At 47.2% G+C, this 18,760-nt stretch overlaps 2 protein-coding genes; both read left to right on the forward strand.

The window, feature by feature from the left end:
• Window positions 1–166: 166 nt before the first annotated feature.
• On the forward strand, window positions 167–2,938 carry FFUJ_13094 (uncharacterized protein; the record flags this gene model as incomplete). XM_023575738.1 has 5 exons in its annotated part: window positions 167–331; window positions 390–708; window positions 760–939; window positions 987–2,157; window positions 2,206–2,938. The coding sequence occupies 5 exons, from the start codon at window positions 167–169 to the stop codon at window positions 2,936–2,938; spliced, it is 2,568 nt and encodes an 855-aa protein (XP_023429005.1).
• Window positions 2,939–11,274: 8,336 nt separating this feature from the next.
• FFUJ_13095 (uncharacterized protein) lies at window positions 11,275–11,447 on the forward strand (the record flags this gene model as incomplete). XM_023575740.1 has 2 exons in its annotated part: window positions 11,275–11,314; window positions 11,362–11,447. The coding sequence occupies 2 exons, from the start codon at window positions 11,275–11,277 to the stop codon at window positions 11,445–11,447; spliced, it is 126 nt and encodes a 41-aa protein (XP_023429006.1).
• Window positions 11,448–18,760: the final 7,313 nt, after the last annotated feature.

The raw sequence follows: 18,760 nt of genomic DNA on the forward strand, positions 1-18,760 counted from the left end.
TTTGAACTTTGAGCTGCCCAATTACTATTCGAGTCCCACAAGTGCAACATCTCACTATTACGCTCCACGAACAACTCAGCAGCCGTTTTGCTAAACCTACGATACACAACTAGCTTCACCTAACGTTGCCCGACCTTCTTACGATAATACACCTCCCTCTATCACGATGGCCGCGACAACGGAGCAAGCTCCGCAACAGCTGAGCGACGCTCTCGTCGCCTTCTCCCTCGAAGGTCGATTCCCCGACGATATCTCCGTTCTACCTCCTGTTTCCGAAACCGACCTACAACCTGCGATCCAAGCTCTGGCGAAAGCCAAGCGAGATCTGGAGGTAATATGACTCTATTCAAACGAACTTCAACCAGCTATGTTGCTCACGACGCCCACAGGCCGAGCTACACACCATCAACCAAGAAACAAAGCAAGATGTTGATTCCTGGGTGCGGAATTCAAAGACTCTACAGGAGGACATATTCCGCTCCAAGGCGATGGCCAATGAGATCGAGCGGCAATCCGAAGCTCCTGATGTTTCTGGCGAGGCGATTCAAGATGCGGAGGAAAAGGCCGAATTCTTGAATCGGGAAGTCCAGTACAGTCAACAGCTGCACGGCGCATTGCAAGCTATCAAACGTGTCAACCAGCTCCTAAGTGAAGTAGAAGCTGCTAAGAATGAACGCCGTATATTAGACTCGTTGCGACTACTCGAGAGTATGTTACAAAACTCCCCTTGCCGATAGCATACTCACCACCACTTGACAGAGTCATGGGAAGCAATTGACCAAATCGGTGTAAGCAAAACCTGTCGAGTCATGAAACTTTTGAATCTTCGAAGTTTCGAGCTCAAGTCTTCTGTTCATGAGGTTTTCGACCATATATGGAAGACATTAATTCATGCGGATATTGAGACACGCCAATTCGCCGTTTACAGCGCTGTTGAGGGTAAGGAAACTGCCTCTCAGACACCACTACCGCTAACAAAGTTTTAGATGAGCAAATGAACCTCTCTGATGCAGTAGTTGGCCTTCAAGCTTACAAAGAGGTTGATGAGCGCATGGAGCAGTTATGGCGAAACTTGGATGCCGCAGTCATATCTCCCCGTATGGATGTCAAGAATGATACTTTGCCTACTATACAGGCAGATGGAGAGGTCCTCAAGCTATCAGGGCAAGCGCCAAGATCAGTCAATGCTTTGCTCAATGACCTAGAAACGGCCTTCGCTTTTCTCGCCCAAAAACTTCCTTATGATCTCTTGCCATCACTTGGTAACTTTATGATGGGAGACGTGATACCCAAGCTGATTGAGGAGTGGCTGGAGATTGCAGTACCTTCATCGTTAAAAGAGATGGACAACTTCCAGGCCATGATCAAGAGAGCTCGTGAATTCTGCCAGTCTCTGACTCAACATGGATATACGGGCTTTACGGATTTACAAGACTGGGTTGACAATGCGCCGTCAATATGGCTTGGAAAGTGTCGTGAGACAACGCTCGACTCTGTCCGATCCAAGTTACTTGGTGGAATTGGTGAGTCAAAACAGGTCGAGAAGGTCGAGAAGCAAATGGTATCTCTGGCAGAAGGCAAAGAGATCACAAAGACGCCAGGAGGAGCAGCAGCAAACACCGAAGCTGCTGACTGGGGAGTTGATTGGGGTGATGCATGGGAGGAAGATAATGAGCAACCCGAAGGCCAGAACAAATCCGCGTCAAAGGGTCCGGGCTCTACGAAAGCTGACGAAGACGATGGAGCAGATGCATGGGGATGGGATGAGGAAGACACCGCTACTGAGGCCAAGGACACCAAAGAAGCCCCAGAAAAGGATGATGAAGATGACAGTGCTGCAGCTTGGGGCTGGGGAGACGAGGACACAACCCAGGAGCCAGTACAGGCATCGAAACCAAAGAGCAAAACCTCTCATGCCCAAGATGAGACTCGGGAGCTCGTACTAAAGGAGACTTATAGCATTTCGTCCATGCCTGAGCCGGTCCTCGAACTAATTTATGCCATCTTAGAGGATGGTGCTGCACTCACGAGGGACGATGTGGAATATGCTCCTGTCGCAGCTACAGCACCTGGTCTATTCGGTCTGCCAACATTTGCATTGGCCTTGTTCAGGGCCATCTCACCTCATTACTACTCTAGGAGTGAGGGTGGCAACATGTAAGGACATTCCAAGAAATGGTGGAGTGCGTAACTAATCCGGAACAGGTTCCTATACAACGATGCTATGTATCTGGCAGAGAAGCTCTCCGAATTCGCTAATGGCTGGAAGAAGCGAGAAGACTTGACACCTCGGGCGCGAAACATGCTACGGCTTGACAACGACATCAAGAGCTTGCAAGCCTTCGCTAATCGCAGCTATGCCAACGAGATGAACATCCAAAAGACCATTCTTCGAGATTTCCTAGGTGGAGCGCAAAGCCTTCTGCAGCAAGATGAGATGGAGGCTTGTGTCGAGTTGGCTTCGGGCCGCATCCGTGCCATGGCTTCTGTCTGGAAACCTATCCTCGCTCGTTCAGTCTGGACTCAGGCTTTGGGTTCGTTGGCTGATGCTCTCGCCACCAAGCTCATCACAGACGTCCTCGAGATGTCGTCCATCGGCCAAGACGAGGCATACAATATTGCAAAAACCATCGCTACAGCTACTGAGCTCGACGACCTCTTCCTGCCCAGCACCCTCACAGGAACCGCAAAGTCAGAGGATGAGGTTCCTCAGACTGCCCAGTACGCCCCTAGCTGGCTACGTCTCAAGTATCTGAGCGAAGTCCTGCAGAGCAATCTTAACGAGGTGCGGTATCTATGGTGCGAAAGCGAATTGAGTCTGTATTTTTCGGTCTCTGAGGTTATAGACCTTATTGAGGCTAGCTTCGAGGCGAACTCGAGGACGAGGGACACCATTCGTGAGATTCAGTCCAAACCTACGCCCTTGGCTGGGCGATAAGGTACGTCTACGTAGAGACGAGGGCTGTTGGTGAGATATTTTGGAAATCCAGAATTTACGACGCTTTAGAAATAAACTCTGTGATTAATTGATTGTATAAAGCCTTGCTCTGTTTCTGTTTTGTCTTGTTCATATGTTATCCAAGTCTATTGTTTAGACCTACAGATCCACGCCTCATCACCAATCACCACGCAGATTCTCAACAGTATTAGGCTGTACGAGTAGCAGAGCGCCCCTCTATATCAGAAGTATCTTGTTCTTGTAAACTAGCACTATTCGAAGTTTTTATCTCAGGAGTAACTTTCATGTTCATCGACTTCGCTACGAACTCAAGCTACCCTATATCACAACCGCATCGAAAAGTAAGGTCAAGAATTGCTTGTCCGATTACAAAAGATGACAAGACAAAGGATATTAGTTTAACTGAGAACTTATTGAGAGCCATAACGCAATGATGGCCCATGGCCACTTCTTTGTGTTTGAACTGGAATTGGGGAGAAACCATTATCACAACCACAGACAACCTCACGAACAATGAAGTTCCATCACTTCACAGCTTTCAGAAACCGACAGGAGCTCCCAGACACAGAGAAGCAGACTCATCTGACAGCCCCAACTCACTTTGTCCTTGACAGATGACCTCGTGTAATGACATCTCAACACGACATATCACAATCCACAGACTCAGTCCGCCTTTCTCACCTTCTTAGCAAAAACAATAGGCATCGGTCGAGTTTCCCCTCGTACCATAACCAAGTGAGCTGACTGAACGGAAACCCGCAGCAAGGCAACAAGCGGAGGAACACAGAAGCAGAGAGCACAGCACGAGGCAGCTGCCGAGATGTCGCGACGTCATGCCGGCCGGATGAGTTCCTGTAAGAGGGTGTTTTCCTGGCTGGTATGACGACTAAGCATGCCAAGATGGACGTGGATATCTCCAAGACAAGAGGACAGCCAGTGAAAGGAGCGTCGAGCATGGCACAGCAGCTGTAGGATGCTTCATCGGAGAGAAGCGGACATGATGGCTCTGACCGTGGGTTACAGACGGGTAGTCGCAGGAAAGATTGCGCATTTCAACCCAGGTCCTCCCTGTGTAATGTCTTGTGCCAGCGCATGCACCGACGAGGCAAACTTTGTCCAACATTCGGGTGAAATTTCGGTGATGAGTCAATTCATGTCAAATCCTGACGTTGGTTGATGTTTGTTGGTCTCAACAGCGAAGGCATGTGCGTAAATTTGATGACCACCGAGCAAGCATGCATGAAATGAAACATGCAGCACATGCGGAAGCCATATCCATGAATAGCATATTCGCTGAAGCCGCAGGCGATCCGCTGCCGAATCCCGTATGCCGAAGCAGAGGTCAGAAGAAGGTCCACGTAGCATGGCATTGCTGAGCATAGCATAGCGGCAGTCACAGTTGGTTGGCGCGGCGTCAGGAGATTGGACCACAAGTATCAAACAATGCCGCACAGATCCAAAAGGATTCAGCGCAGGATCTCAAGAGGCTGAATTTCATGCCGTTCGGTGCTTTGCGCCTGTGCCTGCGCCTGGCTGGGCAGACTCTCACTTGAGTGTCAGAGTTAGACCCCCGGTGAGATGAGGCCCCTTCCATCTCCCTCAGAATCCTCCTAGGACATTTGGCCTTGTCTCAGCATATGATGAGATGAGTTGGGGCCTGAGCTCTTACTCGTGGGTCCTTGCGGATGTTTTCCAGAAGCTCCGGGGATGCCATCCGGGCCATAGCTCTCAGAACAAGTTTTCTGAACTGTTCCGAGGCCCCCGTTGGAGTAGGGAATATCCATGAAATTCACATCTTTCGCAACTTCTTGTTAGAGTAATTCGTTTGCGTCGTGGATACGTTTAGACATGGCCCCCCAAGTCCTGTACTTAGCCCCGACCGAAATAGATGTATATCCAAAACAACCGTCGCTGTCATCCAACGGACTTGTTAGACTCATGTACCTACAAGGTCCACCCCCGCACTAGGACCAGCTACTCGGGACCAAATTCGCCGTTTCACATCTCGCGGTAGTAAGGGGAACCCTAACACACTCTCTGGCTTTACTTCTTGGGCAGAACTTGCCATGTCCATGTCTTCAAAAACGCAGACAATGACTGGTCTTCGCGGCGTGAAACGTGACCAGATGAATATGCGAGTGATGGCGTGAGGACCCGGTATTGTAAGCTTGTGGGAGATTAATTCAATGCACCGACCCTATCGTCTGACAAAGTAGATGCCGAATCCTCATGGATAGTGAACTCTACCGTACAACAAATAGATAGGGGCTGATCCTGCACTATCCGACTCATAGGATCAACTCCTACAGTACGCTGCTGTGTCTATCATTGCGAAACAGAGCCCATTCTGCGTTAGATCAATTAGTGTCGGACCGTCGAAAAGTTGCCAAACTAGTCTCGAATAGACGGTCTTCAAGAGTTGCCTGTTGAGGGAGTTGACGTGGCATGCCAGCACAGTCAGAATGACTATCTGTGGTGGTGAGGCTGATTAACCATTCCAACGACATGTGCTCAATTGCATCACCAAGCATGACGCCTGACTGATGACTTGTGAATATTGCCGAGCCATGTCGGCGATAACTCACCTGCATCTCGTCAAAGGGAGACAAACAGAGGTAGACTCAGCTGACAGAGTGTCAAATTGATATCATTTCTCCTCGCACGAGGTGTTCTAGTACCACCACGAATTGTGATATCCAGTCAGCATCGTTGAGTTCGACGCCATGGCTCTGTGAATTGGTGTTTTATGCATCATTGGTCTCATGATGAAAAGGCGGCCTATGCAGCACCGTACATTTATCCCTCAAAAAGCACATGCATAGAGGGTTGTTGCATCTATACGTGATGCTAGATATGAACCACACCATGGCCTCTCACGCGATGTAGATATCGAGTGCACCATATCATGGCCACGATGCCGTGCCACGCCCTTCCGATCTTGTCTATGTTTGTCGTGCCGCAGCGTCTGCAACTCACTAGGAACGGCATGCGAGGTGCTGGCTTCGCAAACTCCCACACAGTCCAGCCCGAACTGATATTTCGAAGTAGGGTGACCACCTTTGCCAACGAAAGTGACTGGTCACCTATGTAAGACGACCCATGGGGCCGGCCCGAGCCAGGGCTAGCGATTCCAGACACAACCTTCAACAAAAGACCATACAAATGGCCGATCAGGGCTCACATATGGTAGCACCCATCAGTGGTTTTGCCAGCACAACCACCAACACAAAATTGGCAGCACATGAGGTGCAGAGGAGCGGCTCGATGGGTACCCTAGGATTACTGTTCATCATCTTAAGGGTTCCAAGGTTGCACTCGTCAGCCTACATACAGCACACTGCCAGCTGACCCGACAATTGGGCACGTACATCTCATATGCTGTGCCGTGAGTGCCTAGACTTGGTGTGGTGAGATCGGCAAGGCTGAAGTCGCAAAAATCCCCAATATATTCGAGATGTGGAGTTGATATTTGCCAGCACACGAGGGTTGTGTGATGATGGTCTTGACTATCAATAGAAAACAAGACAATCTCGATCTTGGTGTCTTGAACTAGGACGAATTGCCATGGCATTGAATTCTACTGCTTCGGTTACCAAGCATGCATGAACCAGCCAGTGATTTGTGAGCGGCACGATACATTTCATTTTCAGACAGCAGCCAAGCTGTCAGACAGTATGATTTGTGATAACTGTCAAAAATGGCAAACAGCCCGCTTGTCAGTGACACCTTGCAGTGTCACGACCGAACCTCTGCCATTGGTTCCATGCTGAGGTATTTGGTGACCTTCATGCGATGCAACATGTTGACTGGTCATAGTTGATAAAGCTCTGTGGCTACACAACATATAGCCTGTAATACAACAACCTCTGACGCATCTTATTAGTTGCTGTTCCGTATAGAGAATTCCACCAGGTTGCTGGGGCCTGTGTAATGAAGTCAATCAAACAAGAGATCACGCTCAGTATATTGCCAGCCACTGGTGTCAATAACCTGTAGCACACGTCTCAAGACTAACAGTCAGCGCCGACGCCAAAAGACGTCAAAGCTATAGCTGTCAGGGATCTCGAGTCAGGGGCCCATCAGAAGGATTCTAGAAGGCTGAGTATCTAAACGAACAGACCAAAAACCCGACAACCCTCAGGATGTGAGGTAGGGGTTCTTGGTCCCTGGATGTTCCAAAGCAAAGCATGCCCACCAAGAGTGGCATCCCAATGATCCGTGGTGATTTGCGACTGAGGATTGGTGTAGGTTTCAATAACTTTCAAACTCGTCAAAGGTTCGGGCATCTGGAGCATGGTCTGCGGAGCTTCAATTATGCCCAACAACCAGCTTCAATATAGGCGATACAGTCGGCAGTTTGTACCGTTGTGTTGAAATCAGTGGAAGAGTGTCGTTTCGAAACCAAATCGCCAAGATTCGCGATGCCTGGCTCGATTCTCCACTGATTGCCAGGCACAGTTGATCCCCTGAGGCAATGGCGTCTGTTGGTCCAAGCCTCCAAGTTGGGTGACAGATTAAACTTTGCGCATCACCAATGTACGTATTTCGCAATCAATCGCCTTGTCATTATACCGTTTCGGTGCATAATACTGCCGACTACCATAGCATACCATTGCGTAATGTTGATTTTGAATCCTTCTATGAGTCAATGAGTCTTGGACTGCGAGATACCCAGAAGCAATTACACAAGTAATCAGGTGCTGAATTTAGGCTCTGAGCCATTAATAAAACTGGCTTGTGGATGCCGCGGACGCTAGCAAATAATGGCGCCTTGATACAGTGCATGGATAAAAGTTCCGATATATCCTGATTATACCCTAATCACCTCGATTATACCCTGCCATTTCACTCTACAATTAACTAGGTAATATTTATTTAATTATAATAATATATATATAAATCTGTAAAAAATTAAAAAGAGATTCTAGCTATATAGCTTAATACTTAATATAATAGCTATTTATATAATAATACTTATTTAATTAATTAGGTATTAATTTTATTATATTTTTAATTATATTATCTTTAATTTTAATCTATAACTTCTTTATAGCTATAATTAGCTAGCTAATTGCCTTAATAGACTTTAAATAAGTAGTAATTTTAGGATATATTTTATATATCCTTTCCTTAAAGACTTTTTAAAGGTTTTTAATAAGGCTAAGGTTAGGACTATATAGAGGCCAGTTAATAAAAAAGACTTCTCTTCTTTTTACCTAAAGATAGAGCCAGTCTTAAACTTTCTAATAAGTAAATATATAGGCATTATTATGCTAAAAAGTCTCTCTTTTCTTAATAAAGTTAGGAAAATAAGACTGCAGATAGAATAGAATATATTAGCCTATTACTTCCTCTCTTTTAGATTTAGGATTCCTTAAAAGAGGGATAACTATAGATAGTTTATTATAGTTAATTATATTATAAAATATCTATAAATATCTTATAGGCTATCTGCAGGCTTAGACTTTATCTTTATAAAGTCTTTTGCCTTATAGTATTATTAAAAGAAGCTTTTAAAAAAAAAGTCTTTAGACTTATAGCTTAATAAAATAACTACTTAATATAGTTACTATCTATATAGTTAATTATAATTTTATTAAAAAACTACTAATTATATTAAAATAACTTATCTTTATAATAGTATTTATTTATAAAAGATTTCCTTAATTAAATAGCTTTTTTAGTAAGAAATAGGCATTAAAGTGTAAGTCTGTATTATATTTTCTTATTAATAAGCTAGTAATGAATTATCTTTAGTAATACCTTTAGCTATATTTAACTTATAATATCTCTATATAAAATAAAAGGGTTATTTTTAATAAGTATTTTAATATAATTTTTATCTTAATTTAATAGCATTAAGGGCCTATTAAAATATAGTTTATTTTTATATAACTTTTAGGCTTAATTATATTAAATAATTCTATATATTATATAATAACTTAGCCTTATACTATCTATAATATTTTTAACCTAAACTTCTAATTTATATATTATTATAAACCTTATTTTTTTATAAGGAAAATAATATATTTTTTGCCTTTATTAAGGCATTTTAATCTATTTAAATAATACAATAAAGTTATAGTATTAATATTAATATTTTATTAAAAGTGGGGTTAGACCGGGAATATATCGGAACTTTTGCCGGCCTACTATACCTAGTCTAACGCTTTGATGGACCGGGTAAAAGTCCGCGAAATGTGTTGGCCGCTGATATTGGTGGTCAGGCATGGACAGTGAGTGTTGTCTTCTTGAAACCGCGGTTGGGGTTTTCATCCATTCGACACAAATACGCCGTTGGTACAGAGTATCAAGGTCTGGGATTGATGTGATGCTACCCCCCAACCTCAATTTCCCCAGAACCCCTTCTTGCGCGTCAATGATGTGCAGCAGCCACAGGCCCAAGCTTTGTGGTGTCAACGAATCTGCAGATGATGATCCTGTATGAAATTGTTTGCCATATGGCGCTCTGTAATTTGCTTCTCTGGCCACCATGTTTCCGGATGAGTTCGCCGGCGATTGATCCATGGGAAATGGTGGTGCCATGCCCTCTTGGTGGTCTGTTGCTCCTGAATCCGATCCAAAATTGACCATTCTTGCAAAGCCTCCTTCGGGTCATGTTTCTTACCATCAGCTCGGGTCAATTGAAGGCGCAGGCTCAAGACTCCACTGTAAGAGGAATTCGCCGATGTTCAATGAGATCAAATGGCTGAGCATCGACTCCATTTTGCAGTACATGGGTACCGTAGCTCAATTCGTCACGGAAAGTCAATGCTACCTATGCCCTGAGTGTTAAGATGCCCGTTGTTTGCTGAGACCAACACTGAGAGGTTGTGACACAGCTGCAGATCGAGGAATCGAATGTTCGTTCCGAGGTTGGTGTGTTGTATAGATTAGTACAAAAAACTGTTTTAGATACCATCGATTGATCATCACAGACGTATCAAGTATGGATTGTCTGATGCATGTAACAACGGTCTGTACTGCAACCTTGAAGTTATCAACTTCAACAGTCGGTGGTTCTTATCCGAATATCTACACCTCAATAGGAAGGCCGAGCTGATAGATCAAACGTAGATTGGCGGTTCGGATGCACGTTGTCACCCATTTGCCTAATCCATACGGCATTGAATGCAGCGGCAGGCGCGCAATGAGCGGGCACTCCCGTGGTATCAATCCCACCGCGTGGTCTGTATCAGTCCAATCACCAAGGCAGGATGGTCTGGCGCACCCATCACGAGTTTCTCTGCGTACCCGATTGCGCGGGATGAAGTCGTCTTAGAGGTGCCAGCTGTGTCGAACTAAGGAAAGACTAATGCCGCTTCTACACTCTGCCACGAATGATTGACGAATTCAAAATAGCCTCGTATGCGGTGCCGCAAACCTCGAGTTCAGGTTATCAATCTTGTGGTGATTGGACTCAACCTGGACCTGGTCATAGCTTTCGTATACGACTCTGTCCTCGAATAGGCTGCTGTTTGCATAGGGTATGCTTAAACAACAGACACCATCAAACGGCTAGTTACCATCTTGCAGCATGCTCGTCAATGGTGTCCTTCCCAATGAAAACACATGTAGCTCGCCTCGCGCGAACAATTGGACCCCAAGATGCAATTCGCATACTGTATCATTCACAGTGGTGGGCTTCATAACGCAGCAGGTTGATGCGAGCCAATGCAACAGGTCTGACGCTGTGCCACTTCTCGCTGGCATGGCATTGCATAGGTCGCCTGCAGACCATCAGGTGCCCAGAAGCAATGACGCGATAGAATGCATGGTGAGACCGAGCATTGCGTTGTGCCTTGCGCCGACAGGGCAAGGTGATTGTGACGCAGTCGCTGTAATTACTGCACACAGTCGAGTGTTCAAAGTCTCGAGACAGAGCTTGATGGCATACTGCAGATGCTGGTTGGCGGCCCTCCACAAAGGGTTTAAGACCTCTGACATACTACTTAAGGAAGCGCACGTGGATGCAGCCCGTGGAACAGTGGAAATTGAGGGCGTGCCCCAGAAGTCTTGGAACGGAATAATCGGCATCCTTTGCTATGCTCTGTAAGAATACGGCGCATCTTGGACTGGCCGTGCCAACGCCCAGAATGGATTAATACGATGTACAATACGGCCGCTTTGCAGGCCGCGGGCTTGGCATTCACCATGTTATGGCCAGGTAGGTAACTGTGGCCCTGTGGATAAGATAGCTCAAATGGAACGACGATAGAAAATCAACTTGAATACGAGATCTCATATCGGGTGCAGCATGCCTGAGAGGCAGAGGTACATAGAAATACCTCAGACAAATCGAGTGCCTGAATATGGCGCGTGATAGCTTTGACGGAACATCGCATCCCTTGTGTATGCAAGGGCCCTGGCTGGGCCATTATCTCAATAAGACCTTCCAGTCATGACCGACATGGCCGAGACACTGCCCCTCGTCCGAGTTGGAGAGAAACTGCAAGTCAAGGCGGCAGCTGTGTCGGTGGATTGAGTGATGAGCCTTTTTCACCCCTCTCAAAGGGCCAATGGACAATTTCTGACGATGGGACTGTGGAACAAACCAATTCGAAGTCAGACACGTTGAAAGGGTGAGAACTGGGTCAAGCTTCAGGAGTTTACAATGCCATCACCAAATGTGATAGCAAATGAGCTTGCCCCGTGATTTCTGTAGTGCCAAATGTCTGTGGTTCGTTTATGAACCCGCTCTGTACCCCCGCGCTCGTCTTTCATTGTTGTATCCCTAATGAGATTCCCTACGTCACCCGGCAATCGCGTCATATCGCCATTCTGGCCGCCCTTATTTTCCCGTGAACAAACTGGTTTGCCAGGTCCGCCCATTTAATAGGCTGATGGTAGAATTTGGAAGACTTGTATTGCTCTTGACTCTGCCATTTTGCGATTCATTTGTCTGTCAAGCCATGTCAAATGAAAGAAAGGGCCCACAAAGTTGACTGAACGATTTGCCTCTAAAGTCGAGTGTTGACACATACACAAGGCTGACCGATACCGCAGGTCTACTCCCGAGACACTTGAGATCAGTCCTTTCAGGGGCTCGAGGCAGACGGCCCCCCATGTCTCACAACCATGCCCCTTAAGCCCTTAAGAACCCTTAGGGGCCGAGAGCCCACAATAGATCCTCCAGCCGATTGGATGATGGAGCAAGCAAGCAACGTCATTGTTCTTCCCCACGCAATTGAGCAAGCCCTTAACGAATCAATGGCAAATCAGAATTCCACTGGCGTTTATGGCTGGCCCAGCACACCGGTGCCGTTTAAACACCCAATTTGCTTCTCAAGAAACTCGAGATGCTGGAACCGCTCAAAGAATATCCTATCACCGGCCCAGATTGGAACAAGTACCTGCACACCGCATGTGATACGACACTGTTGACATGGTCTTCGTTGCTGGCTCTTTGTCGTTCGGGGTCCAGAATGGATACCTCGTGACCATAAGAAATCTTGCCGGTCTGTCTAAAAATGTCGGTGTATGCAGCCTAAGATGAAATGCGGTCCATGGTTTGTCGTTTTCCACGACCCCGCTATTGGATTCTCAAGACCTCCAACAAGGCTTCTGATGATAGCAGGCCTCGATGTATTGAGTAACAAGCGCGAATGGGGTTCGGGTATAGCCCGTTAGAGTCTTGAGGGCAAGGAATCTTGTATGGAACACTCGGTAATATCAATTCTATTATTGTCCCTAAGTCAACATGTGCATGAATAAAGAAATATTGAAAGTCCATGTCCGTTGGAGTCGAGAAGGATATACGCCTGGCAAGGCTGCAGGCTGTGTGTATTACCGAGTATTTGTGATAAGAAAGCGGGGGATGGCGTCCGTCAAAGATGATGGATGAGCGGACAGCCGTACGGGCAGTATGCATTCTCCGTGGCCACGGCCGAGATATCTGGAAGGTCCCCACAGCGACATACTGCCCGCAGCAAACGATCTTTGTTATGTGCACACCCCTATGCAGGTTCCAAGCCGGTCCGGGGCCCTCGTCTTCCCCCTGTCTGGAGCTTGGGGGCCCTGACCTAAAATTGGCGGGAGTCGGCGCCAAAGGATCGACGAGATGATGATCTCATTCCGTTGTTGGCTGTTCAGAGGTTTGTTTCAAGATGTCTCTTGCGCAGCATGAGGGTATTGTCAAATCAAATGGCGTGTTGCTCAGATGTCCCACAGAATTTGGCGGAATGTGGGATAGACATCTGAGGTCCAGGAACTGGTATCCTGGGCATTCAGCCTCCCAAGTCTCAGGCTCTTCTGCCACCACTTCCCATGACGCTCTTCAACCCATCCTCTGTGTCCAAGACAGCGATTGGCTTCCCCACGAGATTTCCTTGACCGGTGTATGATCCGTCTGGTACCTCGTGCCTAGTCACGCTTGGAAGTGATTTACCTTGATGTTTGATTGTATTGTTTCGAGAGGGAGGAGAGACTGGAAAACCAATACTAGGAATGGAGAGGGCAAGTTTGACAAAAGAGATGGTAATCCAATGCTCCACTTGCGCTGGTGGTCAACAATGCGATGCTATTGTCAGCGAGCGGCACTTGGCCGTGTTTCGCTATTAGCAAAGCGGCAAAATGCGATAATGTCACGTCACCACGACCATAAGACTGTTGACGACGGAATGATAGACATATCACTGGGTTTATGTGACCCCAGATCCCTTGGTTCGACCTTGTAAACGAGGGCAATGCGAAATCGTGTCTGGATTACCATCCTGCATGCCCTATCGAGTAAACCCTGCCCCCCCTAACCGAGTATTTGGGTACAGTCAACCGTGGGTGCGTGGTAATCTGCACTTGGACCAGCAAGGAATTGAAACCCAACATGCCATGCAGTGATGCAGCCTTGTGCACAGCTCAGCCGCATATAGGCGAGACCTCAGTAATCTGTAATCTGGCGGTCACTTTCGAAGATCAGGATGTGCCATCCTCTAGTGAGAATAGGGCAGGGTTAACAGCGACGGTTTACCGGGGAAGGTTGAGAAGAGCCTTCCGGCGCTCGTGACAGTGGATACGAGAAGGCCCTAAGCTGGTAGCACGAGGAGCCACGCGGGTGTTGGTGTTGAAGTTGACATTTTGATAGTTGCTGCGGATGAGGCTAACGGTTCTCTCAAACAAGCTGCTTGGATTCCCTGCTGATACTGAGATTAGACGATACAATGGCAGCTGAAGTAAGCGAATGCACCATCCTGCACTGTATAGAGAAAGCTCAGTCATCGCTTTCTCCAGTATTGTGGATACAATCCCTTGAATAGCTGAGATTGCCTCGAGATGCTAAAGAGACACGATGTGATGCTGACAGACAACACGAACGTGGAGGATTGAGATGCTGGAAGAGATTGATAGCGCCCTAGGAAGGTTCAACCTCGAGAGACAAAATACATAGGCAAGTTATCAGGGGCTAAACGGGCTGTCTGATGTGTTTATTTTGGCAGCCTTGTTAAAGTTCGAAGTTTTTTTTAGTTTTTTTTTTTTTGGCTCCTTGCAGACGCTATTCGGCTATGCCTGCGAGATCCAATTTTGGAAGCTGAGGCTGATAGCTTTAGTGGAAGCTACTCAGTAGAATCAGGAAATGACCGAAAGACTCTCTTTCTGCCAAGCAATATAACAACATCAAACACTGCCCGCACCTCAGGTAGGGTAGGTGCATCTTCGATTTTGGGTCCTGACATTCAAGGCATGGGATTCAACACCAGACCATGCATCATCACGATATCAATATCGGCTGTTAGTCGATCTAAATCATTGCTGTTGCTCGTTTCAAATCTTCGGCTCTGCAGCCCCCGTTCAAGGGCCAATTTCCCTCCGGTCGGGTCGGGTTGTTTGGCTGGAGTCGAAAGCAACATTGGCGGTCCACACATCGTGTCAGACTGAGGTCATTGTTGGAGGAGGCTCAAAAGCCCGGTCAGTCCAGTCCAGCTCAACGCAACCTAAAGCAGAGTAACGCTACGCTGCTGAGGCGCATCGCGGAGGAGGACAGTCAAGCCGACGTTCAGAGGCTCGCCAGCCCCCTTGCGACAGCATGAATCCTTGAGGCACAGGCACTTTTGCTTACTGCTCCCTCTGTGGCTCACTTGTTGGCAGTCTTGCTCATGTGGCTCCATGTGGCCTATAAAGTCAAATCTCTGGCAAACAGATCGAGTCATCGCCTACGTATGCTGCATGAAAGAGGTACCACGTTTTGATACCAGAGTCCAAGTCAACGTCCGTGGAGATTGATTGGCAGCCCTGCTCCTTGACCAACGCCGGGCACATGGTTAGCCATGTGCCGAAGCGAGAGATTGAAGTACTGTACACGCGAGCGCACCCAATTCTAGGCGCGGAGACGGGTACTGTACGCGTATTGGCGGGCGTTGAACGGTTGAAGCTTCTACCATCCCCTGTCGTGGAATTGTTCTTTTTCTCTGGCTATCGAAACTTGAATGCGGTACGCAGTGACAGGCAGTGGCTCCGCGTGCTGTCAATGACTCCTCGGGCTCAGTGACTTGCTCCCCAAGATTGTTTAGTCTTGGCCGGATCGCTAGCCGAAGCTGTCCTCTTTTTTCTGTCTGCTTACTGGTTCAAAGTAAGCCCTTGGAACCACCAGTTTGTGTCAAAGCTCTTTGACATTTCTTTTCCTCCCTTCTTGATCCCCCTCGTGATCATTATTTGAGAGGGTCTTACAACCAGGGACAAACGAGAATGCAAACATCTGCCAAGAGGACAGAAAGGAGTCGACAAAGACATAATAATAAACCGCAGAACCGAGATAATCTTTGGTGGTTGCTCGGCTGTGGACACCAAGCTTGTTTACTAGGCCAAAGTCAAAGTTTCTTTCTTGAACAAGTTGAAGCAGAAAAGACCCAACCCCAACCCAGACTATAGACTTTTTCACCACTTTGCCCCTCTTCTCTTTCATTCTGACAGTCTGACCGGATACGGTCTTGGTTTCCAAGTTCGTATCGTGATCATTGATTGCTCGATCGCCCTCGTCTAAGAGAGAACTTGGTCGAATTTGACAAAACTTTGCTTTTGCTTTTACCACAGTGCCATAGTATGGCTGCCAAGGAGGGGTATGGCGTCTTATTGCATCGTCATTCTGAGATGGCTGCTCATCATCGAGCAATTGTGTTACGACCAACCAGATTGATAGCACATGTCTATCGGACCATTTCGTCCACGTAGATTCACGTCGTTTTCATCTCAGTGCCAGACAGCTTTGTTAGTCAGGAACGGAGGATTTGCCTATCGTCCCTTCAGATTGCTCTGGCATGGTCGAGAAATTGGATTCGCGCCGGCGCGTCTCATTCTGATTGACCAGCTTGATAGTAAAGGTGTGTAGCTCAGACCTCTCGGATCCAGCGGCGCGCATCTCTATCTCTCTTGTTTTGCGCCGGCTCTCCCTCGAGACAAAACCCTTGATCGCCATGAGTATTTCATGCATTGAAGCATGGAATATTAGCTTGTGTTGCAAGCCTACTAGTTATCAAGCTACACAAGGATCGAGTCCCGAAGTCATCAATCATCATCAACGATAATCGCAATCGCAATTGCAAGCATGATGATTTATGATGATGATATTTATGGCGTCTTTCTCCACTCTGAATGGGTAGCCGTTAGTTTCGATTTGAGAGTGTTGTTGGCCGCTGTTGTTGGCCCGTTGCGGCGCACTACCGCACTCCGAATAGACGAGGAGGAGTCCAACAGAGCATTTTGAGGCGAGCGGTGTCGCGTTTATTCTGTCGACCTTGATGGACTGGGCGCTAGAAAAGCCAGAAAAGGGGTGTCATAAGAGGAAGTGAAAGAAAACGGTGTGATCCACACTATCCATGATCCATGGCATCCATCTGATGGCCGAGCCCCGAATCCCGCCCACAAGCACAAAGCCTCAATCCGACCCCTTCAAAGGAACAGTCCAAGTCCACTACCGAGCGCTAATTGCAAGCTGGGACGCTAAAGTTACAACACAACGGTTCCCGAATCCACGTATATTCAAGGCTTCAGAGTGTATCTTTTATAAGATTAAGCTTCTGATTTGAGGAACTTATGATGAGATAATGAAGCTTATCGCGTAATTGCCAAACTTATGTTGCTCTATACGACATCCTTGGATCCAATTCCAGTGGGGTTTTCTAATTCGCAAGGGAAAGAGGATGGAAGAGAGGAGAGCTTAGAGGAGGATCGAGCCAGGATCCATCGTCATCTTCCAACGTTCCGGTTCCCCATGTGGGAGATGGAATAGCCTTCTCTCATAGGCATGGATACTCTGACGATTTCCAAGAGTTTCGTCTAAATCAAGCTCACACCGCTCTGAGCACCTCTTTCCAAATGCAATGCAGTTCCCTTTGCATCTCGCCCTTTCTTTTTCTTGGCTGGCTAGTCCATAGGTGATGGAAGACAGGGTAAGCTAACCAAAGATAAGCCAGCATCCAGTCCAGCCTATCCGATATGCAACTTGACTTATCCCTGGCACGTTGACGATGACCCTATGGTAGGACTTGGCCTATGCTATGTTTCTAAGTCTAGATTTTTGTCGCTAGGTTTCCCGTGTAACCATCTTGTTCTTTAACTGGCATGACTATGACTCTCCCCCCTTTCTTCTTGCGCTGTCATGCCTACCAATTGCTTGGGTGACTTGGCCCGTTCGCCCTGTTCTTCGCACCGAGGCATAGTGTGTGTGTACACCGGAATTGAGTAATCAAGCAGGTGAGCGGACAGGTGAGGAGGGAGGTTCACCGTATCTGTCTGTGTGTACTGTATGTAATGATTATATTGGTCTGGAAGGCACAACGTGGTATGTCGGTCAATCTCAGTTAGAGACATTGTCCTTTAACGACATTAATTCTTGGTCATGTGCACAGGTGGTGTATCAGAACAAGTTAGACCTCGGAACATTTCATCAGAGTTGAGGTTGAGTTGAATGTGCTGCATTAGGTCAGTGTCTCCCTGCAAACTCAACTTTGTCTCCCTTGTATCGATCAAGTCTTGAGCCTTGGGTAACACCTCTCAACCACCTAAACTTGGACTCTGTGTCTGGCTGCATAAGGAGGACATGCTCACTCACTCACACACACTCTCTCTCACACACACACCATCAGGGCCTAACCATTCGCCTCCCCCTTGACCATTGACCATGGAAAACCCCACCCTATCAAGTTGCAGTGGACGAAAATCATACACCCCTCCCCCTGGTCACCTCCCCAGTCTCTCCAGTATCCACCCCGGTCTGTCTGTCGTCCACTGTAAAAATCGAGAGGGAAAGGGAAAAAAATAATTAAAAAAAAAAGGGCTGTAGGGAGATGGAAGGGTACGTACCCCAGTCCAAGGTTCCCAGCGTTGGGAAATCCCTGGTCTCTGTATGTACAATCCAGGCCCCAGTATCGTTGGATGCTGGTTCCATCAAATCAATGGTTCAATCAATCATTTACTCTGGTCATCCTCAACACCCTGCCTGTCTCTGCCCAGACTCCTCTCCTGGGTTGCACATTGGAGATTGACAGCGGATCAATATGAGTAGAGGTGTAGATAGAGTGAGTACATACACAACATAACATACTGTATGTAATATCTGTCTGTTACAGGGACATGCACGGGCACACAGGCACAGGTACAGGTCGTGACTGAGACCTTAGTGGGCTGTTAGGACTAGGCGTATTAGTGAAGCTCACACAGACGCTTTCGACTCGGTCAACGCAGTGGAGGCCAGCAGGCAGCGCCGTACAGCGCAGCAGAGGAGGCGCTAGGTACCTACAGGCATTAACCTCAGCACAGTCTACAACGCAGCACAGACTTTAGTACTGACACTGACACTGCCAGAAGATC

Source organism: Fusarium fujikuroi, chromosome FFUJ_chr04 (genome assembly GCF_900079805.1).
Source record: "Fusarium fujikuroi IMI 58289 draft genome, chromosome FFUJ_chr04".
In the NCBI taxonomy this organism is placed as follows: Eukaryota; Fungi; Ascomycota; class Sordariomycetes; order Hypocreales; family Nectriaceae; genus Fusarium; species Fusarium fujikuroi.